The sequence below is a fragment of the Microcaecilia unicolor genome, chromosome 2 (assembly GCF_901765095.1).
Source record: "Microcaecilia unicolor chromosome 2, aMicUni1.1, whole genome shotgun sequence".
NCBI classification, from domain to species: Eukaryota; Metazoa; Chordata; class Amphibia; order Gymnophiona; family Siphonopidae; genus Microcaecilia; species Microcaecilia unicolor.
Window position 1 is genome coordinate 158,690,922 of NC_044032.1, and position 21,558 is coordinate 158,712,479.

Genomic DNA, 21,558 nt, shown 5'->3' on the forward strand with positions numbered 1-21,558 from the left:
TAGTAAATTTAAAACGAATCAGAGAAAATGTTTCTTCTCTCAATATGTAATTAAACTCTGGAATTCGTTGCCAGAGAATGTGGTAAAGGCAGTTACCTTAGCGGAGTTTTAAAAAGGTTTGGACGGCTTCCAAAAGGAAAAGTCCATAGACCATTATTAAATCGACTTGAGGAAAATCCACTATTTCTGGGATAAGCAGTATAAAATGTATTGTACTTTTTTGGGATCTTGCCAGGTATTTGTGACCTGGATTGGCCACTGTTGGAAACAGGATGCTGGGCTTGATTGACCTTTGGTCTTTCCCAGTATGGCAATACTTATGTACTTCAGCTTGATGGCCATCTTGGCTGCATCAGCAGGGCGCACGCCGAACAGCACAGTGGCGCAGAATGAGGTGTTGTTTTTTTTCTCATTCTTTGATATGTGATTTGCTGACTGTTGGGGGGAACTATCCGTCCTATATTACTGAGTTCAAGTCAGTGATCTCTATCTCCATCTGCTGGTAGACGGACACAATCCACATGTCTCTGGATTCATCTGGTGCGACTAAAGGAAAGAAAATTATCAAGTAGGACATAATTTTACCTTAATGTCCAGAAGGTAGAATGATGGGTAATATGTCTTGAAGTTTTTTGAGTTTAAAACCACTATCTGTAGTTTGCTAGTTATTCCCCCCCAGATGAGTGAGCCAGGGGCGTAGATATAGGTGGGCCCAGGCCCACCCAGAAGCACAGCCACATAAGATTCACCACCATCCCTTCAGCCGGACCCAGTCCCTCGCACCTCAATGTCTTACTCACCCTCTCCCACCCCTGCCACAGTGCTTGCACTTTGCTATCAGCGCTGCCTGGCAGCAACTCAGATGCGACATCCTTCTCTGATGCCTTCCCTCTGCTGCATTGATTCAACTTCCTGTTTACGCAGGGCAGGACGCGGCAGAGGGATGGCCCCAGAGCAGAAAGCCACATCCTGTGAGTTGCTGCCAGGCTGCACAGATAGTGTTAATGCAAATGCTGTGGTGGGGATAGGAGAGGGTGAGGAAAACAGTGGGGTGCTGGCACTGCAAGGGGAGGGGGCTGAAGGAAAGGGAGAGGTGCTGGACTTGCCGGGAAGGATAAGGAAGATGCAGAGGTGCTGGACTTGCAGGAGTTTAAGGAAGACATGGAGGGTGCTGGACGTGGGGAGAGGGTAAAGAAGACACGGAGGTGCTGGCCCTGGGAAGGGAAGGGGCTGAAGGGAAGGGAGAGGTCGTGGACTTGTGAGTGGCAGGAGATTGGAGGGAAGGGAGAGAGGTACTGGACTTCTGAGGGGGGGGGGGGTGGAGGGAAAGGAGAGAGGTGCTGGATATGCAGGGGGGGCTGGAGGAAAGGAGAGAGGTGCTGGACATGTAGGGGGGCCTGGATGAAAGGGCAAGAGTGTAAGGAAGACATGGAGGTGCTGGACTTGTGGGGGGAGGTTAAGGAAGACATGGAGGTGCTGGCCCTGGGAAGGAAAGGGGCTTAAGAAAAGGGAGAGGTGGTGGACCTGCGAGAGGCAGGAGGTTGGAGGGAAGGGAGAGAGGTACTGGACTTGTGAAGGGGGGGGGGTGTTGGAGGGAAGGGAGAGAGGTGCTGTATATGTGGGGGGGGGGGGATGTAGGAAATGTGTAGGAGAGGTGCTGGACATGTAGCGGGGCCTGGATGAAAGGGAGAGGAGTGCTGGACATGTAGCGGGGCCTGGATGAAAGGGAGAGGGGTGCTGGACATGTAGCGGGGCCTGGATGAAAGGCAGAGAGGTGCTGGACATGTAGCGGGGCCTGGATGAAAGGGAGAGAGGTGCTGGACATATGGGGGTGCTGGATGAAAAGGAGATAGGTGGAGGATATGTATGGGGGGCTGGAGGGAAGGGAGAGATGTGCTGGATATGCAGGAGCTGGCTTAAGGGGGAAGAGAGAGAGAGATGGACTTGCTAGGAGGGCTGGAGCGGAGGGAAAAAGGTGCTAGAGGGAAGGGAGATAGATGCTGGACAAGGAGATAAAGGAAGGGGGGGTCAAATGCTGAATCTACAGTGAGAGAAAGAGCCAGAAGCATAAGAAGGGAAGAGAGCGGAAGAGAAGCTGGATGGGGTGGGGTCAGAGAGGAGAGGGACACATTGGTGTGGAGGAGGGAGGAAGGGGACATAGGGAGGTGTACAGATACAGATGGGAGATGATGGGCATTAGATGGGAGCATAGGGTCAGGGACACAAATGTGAGACACTGTATGGGGATGTTGTATGAGCACAGAGGGGGGAAGTGGGAATAGAGAGAGATACAATTCTGGACACTGGAGAGGGGGGAATAGGAACACAGAAGGGAGATGCTGGGCATGGGGTGCATAGGTGCACAGAGGAATGATGATGATGCGGGGAGATACTGGACAAGGAATTATAGGGAAGATGATGGACATGGAGAAAGAAGAAATGTCAAATAGACAGGAGAGCCTAGCAAGTGAGTTAAGAGAAGACAGAGGGAAGCAGAAACCAGAGACTGGGACCAATATGATTTGAAAAATAAAATGACCAGACAACAAAAAGGCACAAATAATTATTTTATTTTCTTTGTTGTGAATATAGTTTGTCAGATTTGGAATGAGCATCTTGCCAGAACTGGTTTTAAACATGGCTGGAGTCCAGGGCAGAAATCTAGGAGAGGACCCTAAAGTCCATTACCAGGCTGCGCCTTCAGCTTCCAGCAGGTTTTGGTCTTTCTCTGGCTAGGGAGCCAAGCACAGTGGCCCTAGTTGTTATTTTTTTTTTTATTTTTGTTACATTTGTACCCCACGCTTTCCCACTCATGGCAGGCTCAATGCGGCATAATTGGGCAATGGAGGGTTAAGTGACTTGCCCAGAGTCACAAGGAGCTGCCTGTGCTTGAAGTGGGAATTGAACTCAGTTCCCCAGGACCAAAGTCCACCACCCTAACCACTAGGCCACTCCTCCACTTGCAACCCCTAACACCATCCCTGGCAGAGCCATCTTTATATTTTGCACATGAGGAAATGCCTTTCTTTCTTGTTTCTCTGGTGTTGTACTATATGCATGGTCTGGTTTCTGTTTAATTTATGTTTCTAGAGTTTGTGGTCACTTGTTCTGTATTTGGCATTTGTGTTCTGTGTGTGTGACTGAGGTATTCTGTTAGCATGATGTTTTTATGTAGCATTCTATAGTAATTTGTCTTGTTCAGTTTTCCTCTTGTCTTGTTCCTATTGTCGTGTTCACGCCATCGTCGATCCACTTCAATCCGGTTTTTGCCGTCTACACTCGACAGAAACAGCACTCTCTAAAGTCTGTAATGACCTGTTCCTTGCCAAATCCAGAGGCCACTACTCCATCCTCATCCTCCTCGATCTATCCGCCGCTTTTGACACTGTCAATCATGACTTACTTCTTGCCACACTGTCCTCATTTGGGTTCCAGGGCTCTGTCCTCTCCTGGTTCTCCTCCTATCTCTCCCAACGCACCTTCAGAGTTCATTCTCATGGATCTTCCTCCACCCCCATCCCCCTATCTGTTGGTGTTCCCCAGGGATCTGTCCTTGGACCCCTTCTCTTCTCAATCTACACCTCCTCCCTGGGCTCATCTCATGGTTTCCAGTATCATCTCTATGCTGATGACACCCAGCTGTATCTCTCCACACCAGACATCACGCGGAGACCCAGGCAAAGGTATCAGCCTGCTTATCCGACATTGCTGCCTGGATGTCCAACCGCCACCTGAAACTGAACATGTCCAAGACCGAGCTCATCGTCTTTCCACCAAAACCCACTTCTCCTCTTCCTCTACTTTCTATCTCAGTTGATAACACCCTCATCCTCCCCGTCTCATCTGCCCGCAACCTCGGAGTCATCTTTGACTCCTCCCTCTCCTCTGCGCATATCCAGCAGATAACCAAGACCTGTCTCTTCTTCCTCTTTAACATCAGCAAAATTCGCCCTTTCCTCTCTGAACACACCACCCGAACTCTCGTCCACACTCTCATTACCTCTCGCCTTGACTACTACAACTTACTCCTCACCGGCCTCCCACTTAGCCATCTATCCCCCCTTCAATCTGTTCAGAACTCTGCCGCACGTCTTATATTCCGCCAGAACCGATTTACTCATATCACCCCTCTCCTCAGGTCACTTCACTGGCTTCCAATCAGATACTGCATTCAATTCAAGCTTCTCCTTCTTACCTACAAATGCACTCAGTCTGCTGCCCCTCACTACCTTTCTACCCTCATCTCCCCTTACGTTCCCGCCCGAAACCTCCGTTCACAGGACAAATACCTCCTCTCAGTACCCTTCTCCTCCACCGCCAACTCCAGGCTCCGATCATTCTGCCTCGCCTCACCCTATGCTTGGAACAACCTTCCTGAGCCCATACGCCAAGCCCCCTCCCTACCCATCTTCAAGTCTCTGCTTAAAACCCACCTCTTCATTGCTGCGTTCGGCACCTAACTCTTACCGTTCAGTAAATCCAGACTGCCCCAATTTGACTGCCCCTATCGGATTGACCGTTCACTTGTCTTCTAGATTGTAAGCTCTTTGAGCAGGGACTGTCCCTCTATGTAAATTGTACAGCGCTGCGTAACCCTAGTAGCGCTTTAGAAATGTTAAGTAGTAGTAGTATTGGTATTTTAGGGCCGCACTATAATATTTAAAGCACTGCCTTTTCATAGGTAGGATCTTTGTTTTGGAAGTTAGTGCTGGCATGGTAGATTTGCTCTAGGTTCTGAGTGACTTTTGTTTTATAGATTTTTTTCAAATTAGTTTATAATGTGTCATTGAGATTATACTAGAAACCAAAATTTCTTTGTATGGTGAGTTTTATGGGGAAATGACCTTGCTCTGCTCTGTATCCATTGTTGGTGGAGGGCCAGGAGGTTCTCTGGATGCGGTATGTGTTTAGCTTCAATTCCATATGTGTGTTGGAGGACCATGGCTCAATGGGGCTGAAGAGTGCAGTCTTTCGTACTTCTCTTAGCTCTCAATTGGCCTGCAGCCACGGAAGCCTGCACTGCTACCCTCATTGAAGTTATTGGGAGTGAGGTAGAGGTTGAGCATGGAGTGGGGTAGGGACAGAGCATGGGTGCATCAGGTTGCTGTTTTTTCTCTTTCAAAAAGTTGGCAACTCTAGTACCCATCCATCCAACCTGTTGACCTACCCAAAAATTGTCTTCTAATCTATGCTATGAGTGTATCTCAGGAGGGAGGGGAGACACTTTATAGTTGATAGTAAATAAAATGTCAGTGTGCAACATTGTTGGATTGCTGGTTTAATCAAATATTGACAATAGATTGGCTCTACTGCAACCAAGCTTGTAAAACTACTCCTCCATGATTGTGTGACTACCCTATTTTTAGTGCCAGTATTTGATCATGAAGGAGCACAGAGTGGCAGATGTGGCTCTGGTCACCTTATTGGGCAGACTGGATGGACCATGCGGGTCTTCATCTGCCATCATATGCTATGTTACCCAACATATACACACATGAATTTAGATGTGAGAGGGGTTGGAAAGAATTTCATGAGCCATTGTCTCTATGTGTTCCCCACTTGTCTTTAAACAGTATGAAATTGAGGTTTGGATAAGTCATATTTTTCATTTAGGGGGGAAGTTATCAATGTGGGCTACCCTTGTCATGCTATTTCAACACAGGGTCCCATTGCATAAAATGTGACTAGCCTTTGCTAAACTAGCACGATTTGTGATAAAATAACCCATTTTAATGGTAGCTCACATTGATAACTTCCCCCCTTAGATGGCAGAATGTAATTTATATTGTTTATGGTTTTAAAATGCATATACAGAAGAAAATTATTTCTTTTTCATGCAGAAAGCTTCCCCCAGTCATGATAGTGATGAAGAAGTAAACATTTTCAAAAAGGATGAACCGGACCGATCCCTGATAATGTTCAAGCCATTGGTTTCTGATCCAATTGTCATACACAGAAAGTCTCCGCTTCCACGATCAAAAAAGATAAATTCAGTTGAAGTAAGTCTTTCTATTCATGCAAGTTCCATGCTTCATCTATGTATATAATTTGATTAGGTTTCTTAGGATGTGTTTGGGTCCTTGCTGTTTCACGGATAGCTGCCAGAGGACCCTCTCTGCTGTCTAATACATGTACTTGACAAGGAGCACACCTAAAAGCTTTTTTTGTAAAGCTCCAGAGCACACTAGACAGCATGGATTAATGGAGGCAAAGGGCCTGGCATGTGACAGGGCCAGAAGTTTAGCACTGCCTAATGGAGCCAGAAGTGATAAGGCAGGCTAGTGAAAAGTACTGGAGTAAAAGTGTGCACGGGACACCCCCATCATATTGCTACCGTTTCCTGACCTTCTCCAGTCAATTCTTTTCTGTCCATGCACTATCACCATCTCCATAGTATTCTTTCCTGTCCCCATACCCAACCCACATTTAAAAGATATTGTATATTCAAACAAAACATAAAATGTGTCCTATTGTATCTCTCAGCCTTTCTGACAGGTGCAGCATTTCCCATGTGCATCTCTTGCACCATGGTTCCTCAGTATGTTTTTTTTTGTTAGTTTGTTTTTTCCCATCCAAGTTTTTCTATGGCCATGGATTCCTACTGTCTTTTTTTCAGAGCTACACTGCTACTTGTGAATAATGCCCTACTGTAGCGCTCCAAGGACCATTCAGTTCATGAGAGAGGGTTCAGTCTTAGTGCATGCAAACAAGACCAGGAGTGCAGAAATCCCACTTACTGTTGTCCTCAGCAAAAAGCGGGCTGCGATAGGCATAGAGGCAGGAGCTGATGCAGTGAGATCAGAAGAGATGTGTCAAGGATGAGGCACTAAACATTTATGTATTTATTTTATTTATATCCCACATTATCCCAATAGATCAGGTTCAAAGTGGCTAACAATTTATTGTAATTAACAGTACAAAAAGTGATACAAGTTAGTATATATTAAATAGAAATAACAAAGTAAATGAGAATTGAGTATTACAATATATAATATGGAAACGAATGCTAGACACAAAAAAGTAACAATTTATAGTCATCTATATATAATAATAATTAGACAGGAACCGATGGGACAGACTGAGGAGAAACTTGAGAGCTTGGAGGGGGAGATAGAGACACTGTTTGCAGAGCTTAATACGGAACGGAAAGAGCGTGAGATGTTACAAGAGACAGTTGAAGATCTGGAAAATCGTACCAGAAGGTGTAATTTAAGATTCAAAGGGGTCCCAGAGACTGACACAAATAAAAGCTGTGAGCAAATTATCAAATAGATCTGTACTAATCTACTGGGCCCTGAAGACGGTGAGCAAGGTGAGGCTCCCGCAATCCATATTAAGCTCGATCGTGCCCACAGAAGCATGGGGCCAAGACGAGATACACTCCCAAGAGACATTGTGGTCTGTTTTCATGATTATGGTATTAAAGAAAAGATGTGGCAGAAGGCAAGATTCATGGGTGAAATACCATGGGAAAATTTGAAAATCACGGTTTTTCAAGACCTGGCGAAGGTGACACTACAGAAGTGGAGGGACTTTTGAGAACTCACTAAATATCTGCAGAAAAGTGGGCACCGCTATTGCTGGTTGTACCCATTTGGGTTGTTGTTCACAATAGCAGGACAGTCTCGGAGAGTCCGCACATTCACTGAGGCGTGGAAAGCGCTACAAGAGTTTGGATGCATGGACTTGCCGCCAGCGGCAGTGGAAATTGTTCAATCTACTTCACCTCCACAAAAGAGAAAGCAGACATGGCATAAGAGACGTTCTGTCTGCGGTTCTGTGACTGAAAATAATAAGAATGTCAAGGAATGTCAAGTCAAATGCAAAGCGCTGATAAGGAAGGCTAAGAGGGACTTCGAAAAAAAGATTGCATTGGAGGCAAAAACACATGGTAAAAAATTTTTTAATGTATATTAAAAACAGGAAGCCGGCAAAAGAATTGGTTGGACCGCTAGATGATCGAGGAGTAAAAGGGGCGATCAGGGAAGACAAAGCAATAGGGGAGAGATTAGATGAATTCTTTGCTTCGGTCTTCACCGAGGAAGATTTGGGAGTGATACTGGTGCCAGAAATAGTATTTTAAGCTAACGAGTCGGAGAAACTTAATGAATTCTCTGTAAACCTGGAGGATGTAATGGGGCAGTTCTACAAACTGAAGAGTAGCAAATCTCCTGGACCTGGTATTCATCCCAGAGTACTGATAGAACTGAAAAATGAGCTTGCAGAGCTATTGTTAGAAATATGTAATTTATCCTTAAAATCGAGTGTGGTACCGGAAGATTGGAAGGTAGCCAATGTGACACCAATTTTTAAAAAAGGTTCCAGAGGAGATCCGGAAAATTATAGTCCTGTGTTGACTGCTGCTACAATTGCCACCTCTGTGCCCTTCATGCTTTGCATAAGTTGAGTGGGAGTGGGGAATGGAGGTCTGCTGTTTTCATCATGATTTGGGGTCACATCAATTTTTAAGTGTTAAAATGGAGTCATATTAGCTGAACGTTTAGGCAGTACTGATTTATACTTTCATATCACACAACTGCCTAGACCAGTCTCGAGTTAGAGGCCGAGCAGTTGATCAAGTAATATGGACCAATTTATCTTTGAAATTGATGCAAAAGTTGAGTAATCATTTGAATGGGTTGATCCTCAACACTGAGACATTTCCCTTGGAAACTGGAGAAGCTCTTAGCTTGGGATTTACATGCCTGATTCAATCCTACTTGATGACAGAGAATGTAAAGTTATCTATCTGTAATAGGTGTTAACTGTAGATAGCAGGATTAATCAGGCACACAATTCTGCCCACCTCCATTGTGAGCTTTAAAATAATTGGAGTGACTGAGAGGACTTCTGCATACAAGAAAGGCCACGTCTGCTCAGAACTCAGGAAGCTCTTCCATCCCCGTGCTGTCAGATGATGATACCCCTTTTGTGTGCCTGATTAATTTTGTTTATGGTAAATAACTTCAGTTTACATTCTTTATTCTGGGTGCTGTCAAATAAAAATTCCAATCTGTAAGAACTGCTGCCCTTGGAGAACAGCATCTACAGGTAAGTCAGTTTGTTTTCTTTAACAGATAGAGTAGAAGTAATGAACAGACTGCATTTTATAACTGCTTTACTTTTTGTCATGCCTTCCTGTTCTGGTATATACATTAGTGCTTGACTTTTTCAACTGTAACATTTTGAGCTTCTGATGCCTGGAGCAGTTGCTTCAAAGGAATAAGATGCCTTAACTTAGGCTTCTAAATTATTTTCCTTAAAGTGGCAGACCTACAATTACATGGATCTTTATTCAGACATTCAAAGCTATTGCACATCTCCCAGAGAAGATCACTCCCCCCCCCCCAAGTCATTTCCAGTGTGATGTTTTAAATGGAGGTATCACTGGTAGCAGTGCTGGAAGTCAGAAATGTGTGACAGGATCAGTAAACATGAAAACTCTAAAATGCAGGCCATTTCTTATATAGAAAATATGAGGGATGCTCTGTGTATTGTACAGCAAGTATTTTTCCAGTAAATTATGTTCTCCGTGTGTGCACAGTTTTATAGTGATCTGGTAACTGCTATTATTGGTTTTCCATTTAAATCATCATTAAGGGGGTCTTTTACTAAAGCTTAGCTTGAGTTATCTGCAGCAGAGCCCTTAGGAATAAAATGGGCCTTGCTGCAGATAACTCGAGCTAAGCTTTAGTAAAAGACCCCCTAAGTTTGCCATTGAGAAAGTAAGGAGCACAGACAATAACATTGTGCTCCTCTTTAAAAAGATGCTCATTGACTGTTCAGTACTTTTAGCACAGTGTATAAAAGGGTGCAAACAAACTGTAATTTTAATTTTTTTTTTGATCAGTTGGTTCTGTATCTAACTTTCCATGCTTTGCTGTTTTTTTTTTGCCCCCTTTCTCACTTCCAGGAAGCGAGCCCCCTGAGTGTGTCTAGCCCAGAGTATATTGGTACTTGGATGCATTACACCAGTGGTGTGGGTACTGGGCGTCGAAGACGCAGATCAGGGGATCAAATCACTTCTTCCCCTGTCTCCCCTAAATCTTTGGCTTTCACATCAAGTATTTTTGGCTCATGGCAACAGGTTTTTAAACTTTACTTCATTACACATTTTATCTCGTACATACAGACAGCAACCCACAGGTCTTTAAGGACATCTAATCCCTTTGTTATGGAATATGATAAAAAGAAAACTCAGTGATCATTTGATAAGTTTGTAAAATGATATCTTAGTAATTATAGTTGGTGAAGATAAATGAATGTTGTTCACCAATGAACAAAGAAAACATTGTTTCCATGTAAAGCCACTTTTAGATTGGTTTATTTTAAAGAACTATGGAAACAGCGTAGTTTGATTATATAATGCAATTGGTTTTTGACTTTGGTTTAGTTGTCCTTTAAGACTTTTCAAAAATAACATCTCTGGTGATAGGTGTTTGCAACATATTCCCAAACATTAATGATCGGATACTATTAAACTTAGTATATTGGGGCTTACAAAATTTGAGTGGTCTGATGTTAATGATACAAGAAATAAACACTAGATCCTAACCATTGTGTTCTTTAGCATTGCTTAAGGTATTTTGATACCTGATTTAGAAGTCAAAATCAGTACCCCTTCCATTGAACTGTGCTTTATTTTGAATGTTTGTAGAAATATGAGAATATACTAACTAATGGATCAAAACACACCGCTAGCCAGTGGATATAATGACATAAGAATAGCCTTTTTAAAATTACCTAGCAGTGGTTCACCGAGCAGTTTTGAATCTAGGTTGCAGAACTATGGAAGCAAAAAATCTGCCAAGTGTTTTTATAATTCATTTAGCAGCTAGTGATTAATATTTTTCTTTTTAAAATTAATTAATATTTCTTTTATGGTGACATTAATTCTGTGAAGGAACTTCCTAAATACATGTGGCATAGCCACAGAACACACACTTCTATTTCAAAAACAAATGACAAAAAAAACGTTACTGGGACAAAAATAGTCATGAAAGAACCAAGGTACTCATTTTCAAAGCATGTAGACTTACAAAATTACCTAGTAACCTATGGAATTTTGTAAATCTATGTGATTTGAAAATGAGCCTCCAGGTGACATAACATAAAAAATAGAATGATGATTGAAAAGTTTCAGTTGCATTGCTGTTTTAAGTGTTCTTGAATGTTTCTAACTTCTCTTATTATATTTTGATTTTAACTTAAAATTATGTCTACTTACATGAACAATTAGCAAATCTAGGAAGATGTGTGTACCCCCAAAGGAAAGTGAATAAACTTGAGTTTCCAATTCAAATGAAAGCATAGTTGTTAAGTTCCTCAGCTCCATAGTATTGCATGTAAAAGCTTTCCCTATAGGGAAAAAAATGTAGAAGCACTTATTTATAAATTCAGTCATTTTTATACTCCAAATGCAAAGCGCTGATAAGGAATGCTAAGAGGAACTTAAAAAAAAAAGATTGTGTTGGAGGCAAAAACACATAGTAAAAAGTTTTTTTTAGGTGTGTTAAAAGCAGGAAGCCAGGAGGGGGGGTATTGGGTAAGGGGGGGAGTAATCACTTGATGATCCATGTGGTTCTATGTTGGTAAAAGTTTAGACAGCTACCGATCTTTTTCTTTGCATAGTCGGATGTCTGTTACAAGCAAACAATACAAATGTGGAACATACGGATTGTACAATGATGGGGAGGGGGGACGCACTGGTATAAAAAATTTGATGACCACTTAAGTTGATCTATCTTTATTGTGTATGGTTTGCCATTGGATTTGCTGTTATTGGTTGATGGTTTTGTTGGTATTGACTTGTCATCAATAAAAAACCGTTGAAACATAAAAAAAAAGCAGGAAGCCAGCAAAAGAATCGGTTGGACCGCTAGATGACCGAGGAGTAAAAGGGGCAATCAGGGAAGACAAAGCCGTAGCGGAGAGATTAAATGAATTCTTTGCTTCAGTCTTCACCGAAGAAGAATTGGGTGAGATACCGGTGCCAGAAATGGTATTCGAAGCTGACGAGTTGGAGAAACTGAATGAATTCTCTATAAACCTGGAGGATGTAATGGGGCAGTTCTACAAACTGAAGAGTAGCAAATCTCCTGGACCGGATGGAATTCATCCCAGAGTACTGATAGAACTGAAAAATGAACTTGCGGAGCTATTGTTCATAATATGTATTTTATCCTTAAAATCAAGCGTGGTACCGGAAGATTGGAAGGTGGCCAATGTAACACCGATTTTTAAAAAGGGTTCCAGAGGAGATCCGGAAAATTATAGACCGGTGAGTCTGACGTCGGTGCCAGGCAAAATGGTAGAGACTATTATAAAGAACAAAATTACAGAGCATATTCAAAAGCATGGATTAATGAGACAAAGTCAATATGGATTTAGTGAAGGGAAATCGTGCCTCACCAATCTACCACATTTCTTTGAAGGGGTGAACAAACATGTGGATAAAGCTGAGCCAGTTGATATTGTGTATCTGGATTTTCAGAAGCCGTTTCACAAAGTACCTCAGAGGAAATTGGAGAGTCATGAGATAGGAGGTAGTGTTCTATTGTGGATTAAAAACTGGTTAAAAGATAGAAAACAGAGAGTAGGATTAAATGGTCAGTATTCTCCATGGAGAAGGGTAGTTAGTGGGGTTCACCAGGGGTCTGTGCTGGGACCACTGCTTTTTAACATATTTATAAATGACCTAGAGATGGGAGTAACTAGTGAGGTAATTAAATTTGCTGATGACACAAAGTTATTCAAAGTTGTTAAATTGCAGGAGGATTGTGAAAAATTACAAGAGGACCTTACGAGACTGGGAGACTGGGCGTCTAAATGACAAATGACATTTAATGTGAGCAAGTGAAAAGTGATGCATGTGGGAAAGAGGAATCCAAATTATAGCTACATAATGCAAGGTTCCTCGTTAGGAGTCACAGACCAAGAAAAGGATCTAGTTGTCGTTGTTGATGATAGAGACCTTCTGCTCAGTGTGCTGCTGTGACTAAGAAAGCAAATAGAATGTTAGGTATTATTAGGAAAGGAATGGAAAATAAAAATGAGGATGTTTTAATGCCTTTAATGCTCCATGGTGTGACCGCTCCTCGAATATTGTGTTCAATTCTGGTAGCTGTATCTCAAAAAAGATATAGTGGAATTAGAAAAGGTGCAACGAAGGGCAACAAAAATGATAAAGGTGATGAGACGACTTCCTTATGTGGAAAGGCTAAAGCGGCTAGGGCTCTTCAGGTTGGAGAAAAGGCAACTGAGGGGAGATATGATAGAGGTCTATAAAATAATGAGTGGAGTTGAATGGGTAGATGTGAAGCGTCTGTTTATGCTTTCCAAAAATACTAGGACTAGGGGTCATGCGATGAAGCTAAAATGTAGTAAATTTAAAACGAATTGGAGAAAATGTTTCTTCACTCAACGTGTAATTAAACTCTGGAATTCATTGCCAGAGAATGTGGTAAAGGCGGTTAGCTTAGCAGAGTTTAAAAAAGGTTTGGCTGGCTTCCTAAAGGAAAAATCCATAGATCATTATGGACTTGGGGAAAATCCGCTATTTCTGGGATAAGCAGTATAAAATGTTTTGTACTTTTTTGGGATCTTGCCAGGTATATTGTGACCTGGATTGGCCACTGTTGGAAACAGGATGCTGGGCTTGATGGATCTTTGGTCTGTCCCAGTATGGCAATACTTATGTACTTATATGTTTTGTTTTTTTAAGGTTAATTAGAAATTGGTCCATATTGCTGTTGCATAAGTAACAGCTTTAGAAATTCTAGATTTTACTGTTCAGTTAGATGCTTCTTAACACCTAATTCACAAAAGATGTTGACAAACGAAGAATAGAAATAAAAGTACTTTTAAATAAGGTCCTCATAAGCACCCATGTAGGTATATACGTATAAAACAGTTGATTAAAGCACTTGGTTTTGCCAACTTAAATTCATATAGAAAGTTTTAATGGTTCTAATATATGTCCAGTAAGAATCTTGGGGCCCCTTTTACTAAGCCACGCTAGAGACACGTTAGTGCTTTTAGCGCGTGCTAACTGTGTAGGCGCCCACCACAATATTCCTATGGGTGTCTACATAGTTAGTGCTTGCTAATTTTGTGCAAGCGCTAAAAACTCTAGTGCACCTTAGTAAACAGAGGCCTTGGTTTTTTCTGAGAATTGTGGCAAGGTAAGTTACGTAGTATAGAAACTGTTACAACTAGAATGTTATAACCTTGCCCTTTGTTTCACCTAATGCTAAAATAATAGTATAGGGCAATGGAAGGTGTTCTGTCATTTTATTTCTCCCTCTTAAAATCAGTTTCAGTTGTCTTTGACAACAACAGGAGCTCTTTGGTAGGAGGAAGGGTCCATTTATCCATTAGGGCAATGAACTGCCAGTTACTGATTCAGACCCATGCACAGAACAGTAACTGTTGTGGCATCAGCAGTCTGGATGCCAGTCTTTCCTTTTCATTTTTTTTCTTCCAAAACAGGGGAAGTGTAGGTGTGTGAATTTGGTAGCAGAAAAGCGTGTGTAAATTATCCACCATGTGTTTATGTTTGTCTTTGTTCATGTACCTGTTTTCATTCTGAATGCTTGCTTTGCATCACTTCATATCAAGGACCTCGTAAGAACTGGACTTGCAACAGATGGGGAGTTTGCATGAATTATCATCCTTATCTATCTTCAGTGTATTTCCACTAATATTCATTAAGCAGCTTATTAACGATGGCTGGAGCAGGCTTTGTCTCAAGTTTAATGGGCTTGGCATACCTTAATTTGTGTATTTTTCCTTATTTTTATAATTTTTTCACATTTAGGTTGTATCTGAAAGCAGTCATATGCGAGCTACAAGGCATGCAGAACAAAAGCACAGTGGTCTAGGTAAGTATGTCCAGTTGGAACTGTAGTCACTGTTACTGCCATTCTTTTAAGCATTGCATGTAAATGCACTTTTGGTTGCTAAAGTGCTATAATGTTTGCATGTTAATGCGTTTATAAGTTCAATTCATTTAGAACTGACAGGAAATAGTCCAGAAATAGTAGGACTAGACATGATGCTTGCCATTTTTAATTAGATGACATTTATTAATGGTGTTTCTGGAGTTTGTTTTATTTATGTGGTTTGAATCAGTCACAAGATTTGAGAATCAGAAATGAGGTTTTGCATGTTCTAAAAATGTCAGTAAATCAGAAATGTATCTACAGATATCAAACTGCTGCATAGGTCATGATTTTGAGGTAAACTATTCATTTTTGCTGCTTAGTTATCAAATTATTAATAAATAGTCATCATTGACAAAGGGGTTTGCATTAAATAATGCACATTAACATTGTTACTGAGCCCTTAGCTTGCAGCACACTTAGTAAAGAAACAAGATTAAATCACAATAACCTGCCTTTTCTCAGCCAAATAAAAGTGGAAACTTAAATCCCAATAAAAACGTACAGTTGACCCTTAAGATTGTGCACTTTGTAGACAGACAACGCTTAAACAAAAATCAACAATTAATTTGCCATCAATGTTCTTTAGTATTGAAATTCTAACAGGTCAATATTCAGCCTGCAGTGGTAAGTTTTTTTTTCTTAAGCGCTGACTGCTGCTGGCTAAATTAGACCCTGATATTCAACATCAACATATATTTAGGTACTGGCATTATATATCTGGGTCTTCGTTATGCAGGTAGCAGCTGATATTTAGTGCCAATACCCATACGTCTAACTGGGCAAAGATTGGGCTGCTTTTTATGCCGTCCTATCTGCTCAATTAGGTATGCATGCACCAGCACTAAATAGTGCCGGTACCCATCTAACTTCCGGGTCTGCACCCAAGTTGCACAGGCACTGCCCAGGTTGCTTCTGGGCAGTCAGAGCTGATATTCAGCTATACTGCCCAGTTCAGCCACTGAATGTCAACAGCCAGCCAACCAGCTCAATGTGGCTTATGTAGACTGGAGCCTTTCCTACCCACTAAATCCATGCTGAATATCAACCCTTAAGTATATACACTGGAACCGTATGCCAGCCTATTTTTGTGTTACTATGTATATGTTAAGACATTTAAATAGAAATTATGTTATATAAAATGCCATTATACATGCTTCAGGACCACAACTGACCCATAAAAAAACAATCAGTGGCTGTTTCTATTCAGAAAGAATCACGATCACTATCTAACCAATGTCTTTAAACTCAGTGGTAAGCTGGAAGGCACAGAATCTAGATCAAGTTCCCAAGGATATCTACACAGAGAGACTAAAGAAGCCATGTTGGCACCACATTCATACAGCATGGAAGAAGCAGAAGAAACAATTTCTCGCTAAACCCTATCTAAGGCTATTAGGCACCCAGAAGTAAAGTAAAGAAACTATAGATCTCAGAAGGAGATCTAAGCTGGACAGGCACTGGGATGGATCCTGGAATCTTAATAACTAAATTAACCACACCCATAGGCACAACTACTGTTATTAATAATTTCTGTAGTGCTACTAGATGTACAAAGCGCTGTACTTCTTTATATGCAGGTACTTTCTCTATCCCTAGAGGGCTCACAATTTAAGTTTTTGTACCTGTGGCAGTGGATGATTAAGTGATTTGCCCAAGGTCACAAGGAGCTGCAGTGGGAATTGAACCCAGGCTGCCAGGATCAAAGCACTAACCATTCTGTTACTCCTCCATTTGTCACTAATAGAGAGGGAAGAAAGGGTCCTCGTGTGACTTGGAGGACCAGCATAGCATGCCGGCTCTGCTCTCCATGTATCAGGTATTCTCCGAGGACAAGCAGGCTGCTTGTTCTCACGACTGGGTGACGTCCGCGGCAGCCCCCACCAACCGGAAAAAAGCTTCGCGGGACGGTCGGCACGCAGGGCACGCCCACCGCGCATGCGCGGCCGTCTTCCCGCCCGTGCGCGACCGCTCCCGCCAGTTCCTTTTTTTCCGCGTCTGGAGAGAGTCGTGCCTCGCCGCTCTCTCTGATTCAGCCGCCGGATTTTCGATCGCGTTTACGCGGATCGTGCTTTTTCTTTGTTTAACTTTGTTTAGTTACCGTCCGGTTTCTTTAAAAAAAAAAAAAAAAAGAAACCCTGCGCGTGTGGAGCACGCACTCCCTTTTTCCCTCGCTTCCAGCGGGGACGCCGCATTGCGGCCTAGTGGCCGCACGGTCGTTTTCCTTTTCGTGGTGTGATTTCAGCCACCATTGACGACTTTGACTTCGCCGACGCGATTTTTCCGTCGATGTCCTCAAGGGTCCCGAGTGGATTTAAAAAGTGTGGTCGCTGCGGCCGGCCGATCTCGCAGACCGACACCCACGCTTGGTGCCTCCAGTGCCTCGGGCCGGAGCACAATATCAAGTCGTGTTCCCTGTGTCTCGGTCTCCGGAAACGGACTCAGGTTGCGAGGCAAGTTCTGCGGGACCGTCTTTTTGGAACTTGCGCCGGCCCCTCGACGTCGACCTCGACGGCATCGGTATCGACGCCCGGTCCTTCGGTACCGGTATCGATGCCCGAGACATCGGCACCGATGGCATCGACCCCAGGAGAACAGGTCCCGTCGGCCCGCCGGTCCGCTGGCGAGGGTAGAGGTGAGCGGCCGCGTGGGCAGTCGGCCCCGGTCACTCCCTCAGCCCGTGGCCCTCGGGACTGAACCCTGTCAGACCCGGCTCCTCGGGACCGAGGGGGATCGTCCTCCTCCTCCTCCATACCTCCCGGCACCGGTGACGCGCATCGGAAGAAAGACAAGAAGCGTCGTCACCGGTCGCCCTCGGTGCATCCGGACATCGGAGAGGAGGCGGCGCCGAAGCGTCATCGTCGAGAGGAGAGGTCCCCGTCGGTCGTGGAGGTACCGACGCGTCAGGGTTCCGGCACCTCGGTGCCGTCTCCTGGCCCCCATCAGCTTCTGGCACCGACACCCCTACCGGCCTCACCGCCTTTCCCGGCAGCGGGCCTGGACGAGTGCCTCAGAGCCATCCTTCCGGGGATCCTGGAAGGGCTGATGCGCCAGGCTGTGCCGGCGCCGGGGGTGCTTGCGCCCTTGGCGCCGATGTCTGTGGCGCCGGTGAGCTCTAGCCCGGCGCCGGGGTCGTCGACACCGCCGCCGCTTGCGGCGCCGGTCTCGACCGCCACGCAGGTGGAGTCCCCGTCGACGTCGATGGAGGGAGCTCCGTCCCCGCCGGCGCGGGAGTCCACCGCTCGACGACACCGAGACCTCGGTGCCTCGACGTCGAGCCGGGCCCGGTTCAGGACTCAGCTACATGAGCTTATGTCCGATACCGAGGATGAGGACTCGTGGGGGGAAGAGGAGGACCCTAGATATTTCTCCTCAGAGGAGTCTACGGGCCTTCCCTCGGACCCCACGCCTTCACCGGAGAGGAAGCTCTCACCCCCGAGAGCCTCTCCTTTGCCTCCTTTGTGCGGGATATGTCTATCAGCATTCCCTTCCCCGTGGTCTCTGTGGAAGAGCCGAGGGCCGAGATGCTCGAGGTCCTCGACTATCCATCGCCACCTAGAGAGTCCTCCACGGTGCCGCTGCACAATGTCCTCAAGGAGACACTGCTTCGGAACTGGGTGCGACCGTTAACTAACCCCACCATTCCCAAGAAAGCAGTCCCAATACAGGATCCACTCCGACCCAGAGTTAATGCGGCCCCAATTGCCCCATGACTCGGCGGTCGTGGATTCTGCTCTCAAGAGGGCACGGAGTTCGAGGGATACCGCCTCGGCGCCCCCGGGGCGGGAGTCTCGCACTCTGGACTCGTTTGGGAGGAAGGCCTACCAATCCTCCATGCTCGTGACCCGCATCCAGTCATACCTGCTCTATATGAGCATTCACATGCGGACCTATGTGCAACAACTGGCGGACCTGGTCGAGAAGCTCCCGCCGGAGCAGTCCAGGCCTTATCAGGAGGTGGTCAGGCAGCTGAAGGCGTGCAGAAAGTTCCTGTCCAGGGGTATCTATGACACCTGTGACGTGGCATCTCGTGCTGCGGCCCAAGGTATAGTGATGCGCAGGCTCTCATGGCTGCGTGCCTCTGACCTGGACAACCGCACCCAGCAGAGACTGGCCGACGTCCCTTGCCGGGGGGATAACATTTTCGGTGAGAAGGTCGAGCAGATGGTGGACCAACTGCATCAGCGGGAAACCGCCCTCGACAAGCTCTCCCACCGGGTGCCTTCAGCATCCACCTCCACAGGTGGACGTTTTTCCCGGGCCCGGCAGGCTGCACCCTATTCTTTTGCAAAGCGTAGGTACAACCAGCCGGCCCGAAGGCCTCGTCAGGCACAGGGACAGCCCCAGCGCGCTCGTTCTCGTCAACAGCGTGCGCCTAAGCAGCCCCCTGCGCCTCCACAGCAAAAGCCGGGGACGGGCTTTTGACTGGATCCACGGGAACATAGCCGCCCTACAAGTGTCCGTACCGGACGATCTGCCGGTCGGAGGGAGGTTAAAATTTTTTCACCAAAGGTGGCCTCTCATAACCTCCGACCAGTGGGTTCTCCAAATAGTGCGGTGCGGATACGCCCTGAATTTGGCCTCCCTGCCACCAAATTGTCCTCCGGGAGCTCAGTCTTTCAGCTCCCATCACAAGCAGGTACTTGCAGAGGAACTCTCCGCCCTTCTCAGCGCCAATGCGGTCGAGCCCGTACCACCCGGGCAGGAAGGGCTGGAATTCTATTCCAGGTACTTCCTTGTGGAAAAGAAAACAGGGGGGATGCGTCCCATCCTAGACCTGAGAGGCCTGAACAAATTCCTGGTCAAAGAAAAGTTCAGGATGCTTTCCTTGGGCACCCTTCTGCCAATGATTCAGAAAAACGATTGGCTATGTTCCCTGGATTTAAAGGACGCATACACTCACATCCCGATACTGCCAGCTCACAGACAGTATCTCAGATTCCGCCTGGGCGCACGGCACTTTCAGTATTGTGTGCTGCCCTTTGGGCTCGCCTCTGCCCCACGAGTGTTTACAAAGTGCCTCGTGGTGGTAGCGGCCTACCTACGCAAGCTGGGAGTGCACGTGTTCCCATATCTCGACGATTGGCTGGTCAAGAACACCTCGGAGGCGGGAGCCCTCCGGTCTATGCAGTGCACTACTCGACTTCTGGAGCTGCTGGGGTTTGTGATAAATTACCCAAAGTCCCATCTCCAGCCAACGCAGTCTCTGGAATTCATAGGAGCTCTGCTGAATACCCAGACGGCTCAGGCCTACCTTCCCGAAGCGAGGGCCACCAATCTCCTGGCCCTGGCTTCGCAGACCAGAGCGTCTCAGCAGGTCACAGCTCGGCAGATGTTGAGACTTCTGGGTCATATGGCCTCCACAGTCCATGTGACTCCCATGGCTCGTCTTCACATGAGATCTGCTCAATGGACCCTAGCTTCTCAGTGGTTTCAGGCCACCGGGAATCTAGAAGATGTCATCCGCCTCTCCACCAGTTGCCGCACTTCACTGCTCTGGTGGACCATCCGGACCAATTTGACCCTGGGACGCCCATTCCAAATTCCGCAGCCCACGAAAGTGCTGACGACGGATGCATCTCGCCTGGGGTGGGGAGCTCATGTCGATGGGCTTCACACCCAGGGTCTGTGGTCCCTCCAGGAAAAGGATCTGCAGATCAACCTCCTGGAGCTCCGAGCGATCTGGAACGCACTGAAGGCTTTCAGAGATCGGCTGTCCTGCCAAATTATCCAAATTCGGACAGACAATCAGGTTGCAATGTATTACGTCAACAAGCAGGGGGGCACCGGATCTCGCCCCCTGTGTCAGGAAGCCGTCGGGATGTGGCGTTGGGCGTGCCGGTTCGGCATGCTCCTCCAAGCCACGTACCTGGCAGGCGTAAACAACAGTCTGGCCGACAGACTGAGCAGAGTCATGCAACCGCACGAGTGGTCGCTCCATGCCAGAGTGGTACGCAAGATCTTCCGAGAGTGGGGCACCCCCTCGGTGGACCTTTTCGCCTCTCAGACCAACCACAAGCTGCCTCTGTTCTGTTCCAGACTTCAGGCACACGGCAGGCTAGCGTCGGATGCCTTTCTCCTCCATTGGGGGACCGGCCTCCTGTATGCTTATCCTCCCATACCTTTGGTGGGGAAGACCTTACTGAAGCTCAAGCAAGACCGCGGCACCATGATTCTGATAGCGCCCTTTTGGCCCCGTCAGATCTGGTTCCCTCTTCTTCTGGAGTTGTCCTCCGAGGAACCGTGGAGATTGGAGTGTTTTCCCGTCCCTCATCTCGCAGAACGACGGAGCGTTGCTGCACCCCGACCTTCAGTCCCTGGCTCTCACGGCCTGGATGTTGAGGGCGTAGACTTCACTGCGTTGGGTCTGTCTGAGGGTGTCTCCCGTGTCTTGCTTGCCTCTAGGAAGGATTCCACTAAAAAGAGTTACTTTTTCAAGTGGAGGAGGTTTGTCGTTTGGTGTGAGAGCAAGGCCCTAGAACCTCGTTCTTGCCCTGCACAGAACCTGCTTGAGTACCTTCTGCACTTATCAGAGTCTGGCCTCAAGACCAACTCAGTAAGGAATCACCTTAGTGCGATTAGTGCTTACCATTATCGTGTGGAAGGTAAAGCCATC

At 45.8% G+C, this 21,558-nt stretch overlaps 1 protein-coding gene across 8 annotated transcripts in view; it reads left to right on the forward strand.

Annotated features, from left to right (window-relative positions):
• Positions 1–21,558, forward strand: part of PPIP5K2 (diphosphoinositol pentakisphosphate kinase 2) — a 397,208-nt gene that overhangs the window by 306,415 nt on the left and 69,235 nt on the right. For 5 of the 8 annotated variants that reach the window (XM_030193432.1, XM_030193434.1, XM_030193435.1 and 2 more), the window contains 3 exons: positions 5,841–5,999; positions 9,914–10,087; positions 14,819–14,882. In XM_030193432.1, the coding sequence (XP_030049292.1) occupies positions 5,841–5,999; positions 9,914–10,087; positions 14,819–14,882 (397 nt within the window). The remainder of the gene's footprint in view (positions 1–5,840; positions 6,000–9,913; positions 10,088–14,818; positions 14,883–21,558) is intronic. The other 3 variants (XM_030193437.1, XM_030193438.1, XM_030193440.1) reach the window with 1 other exon arrangement.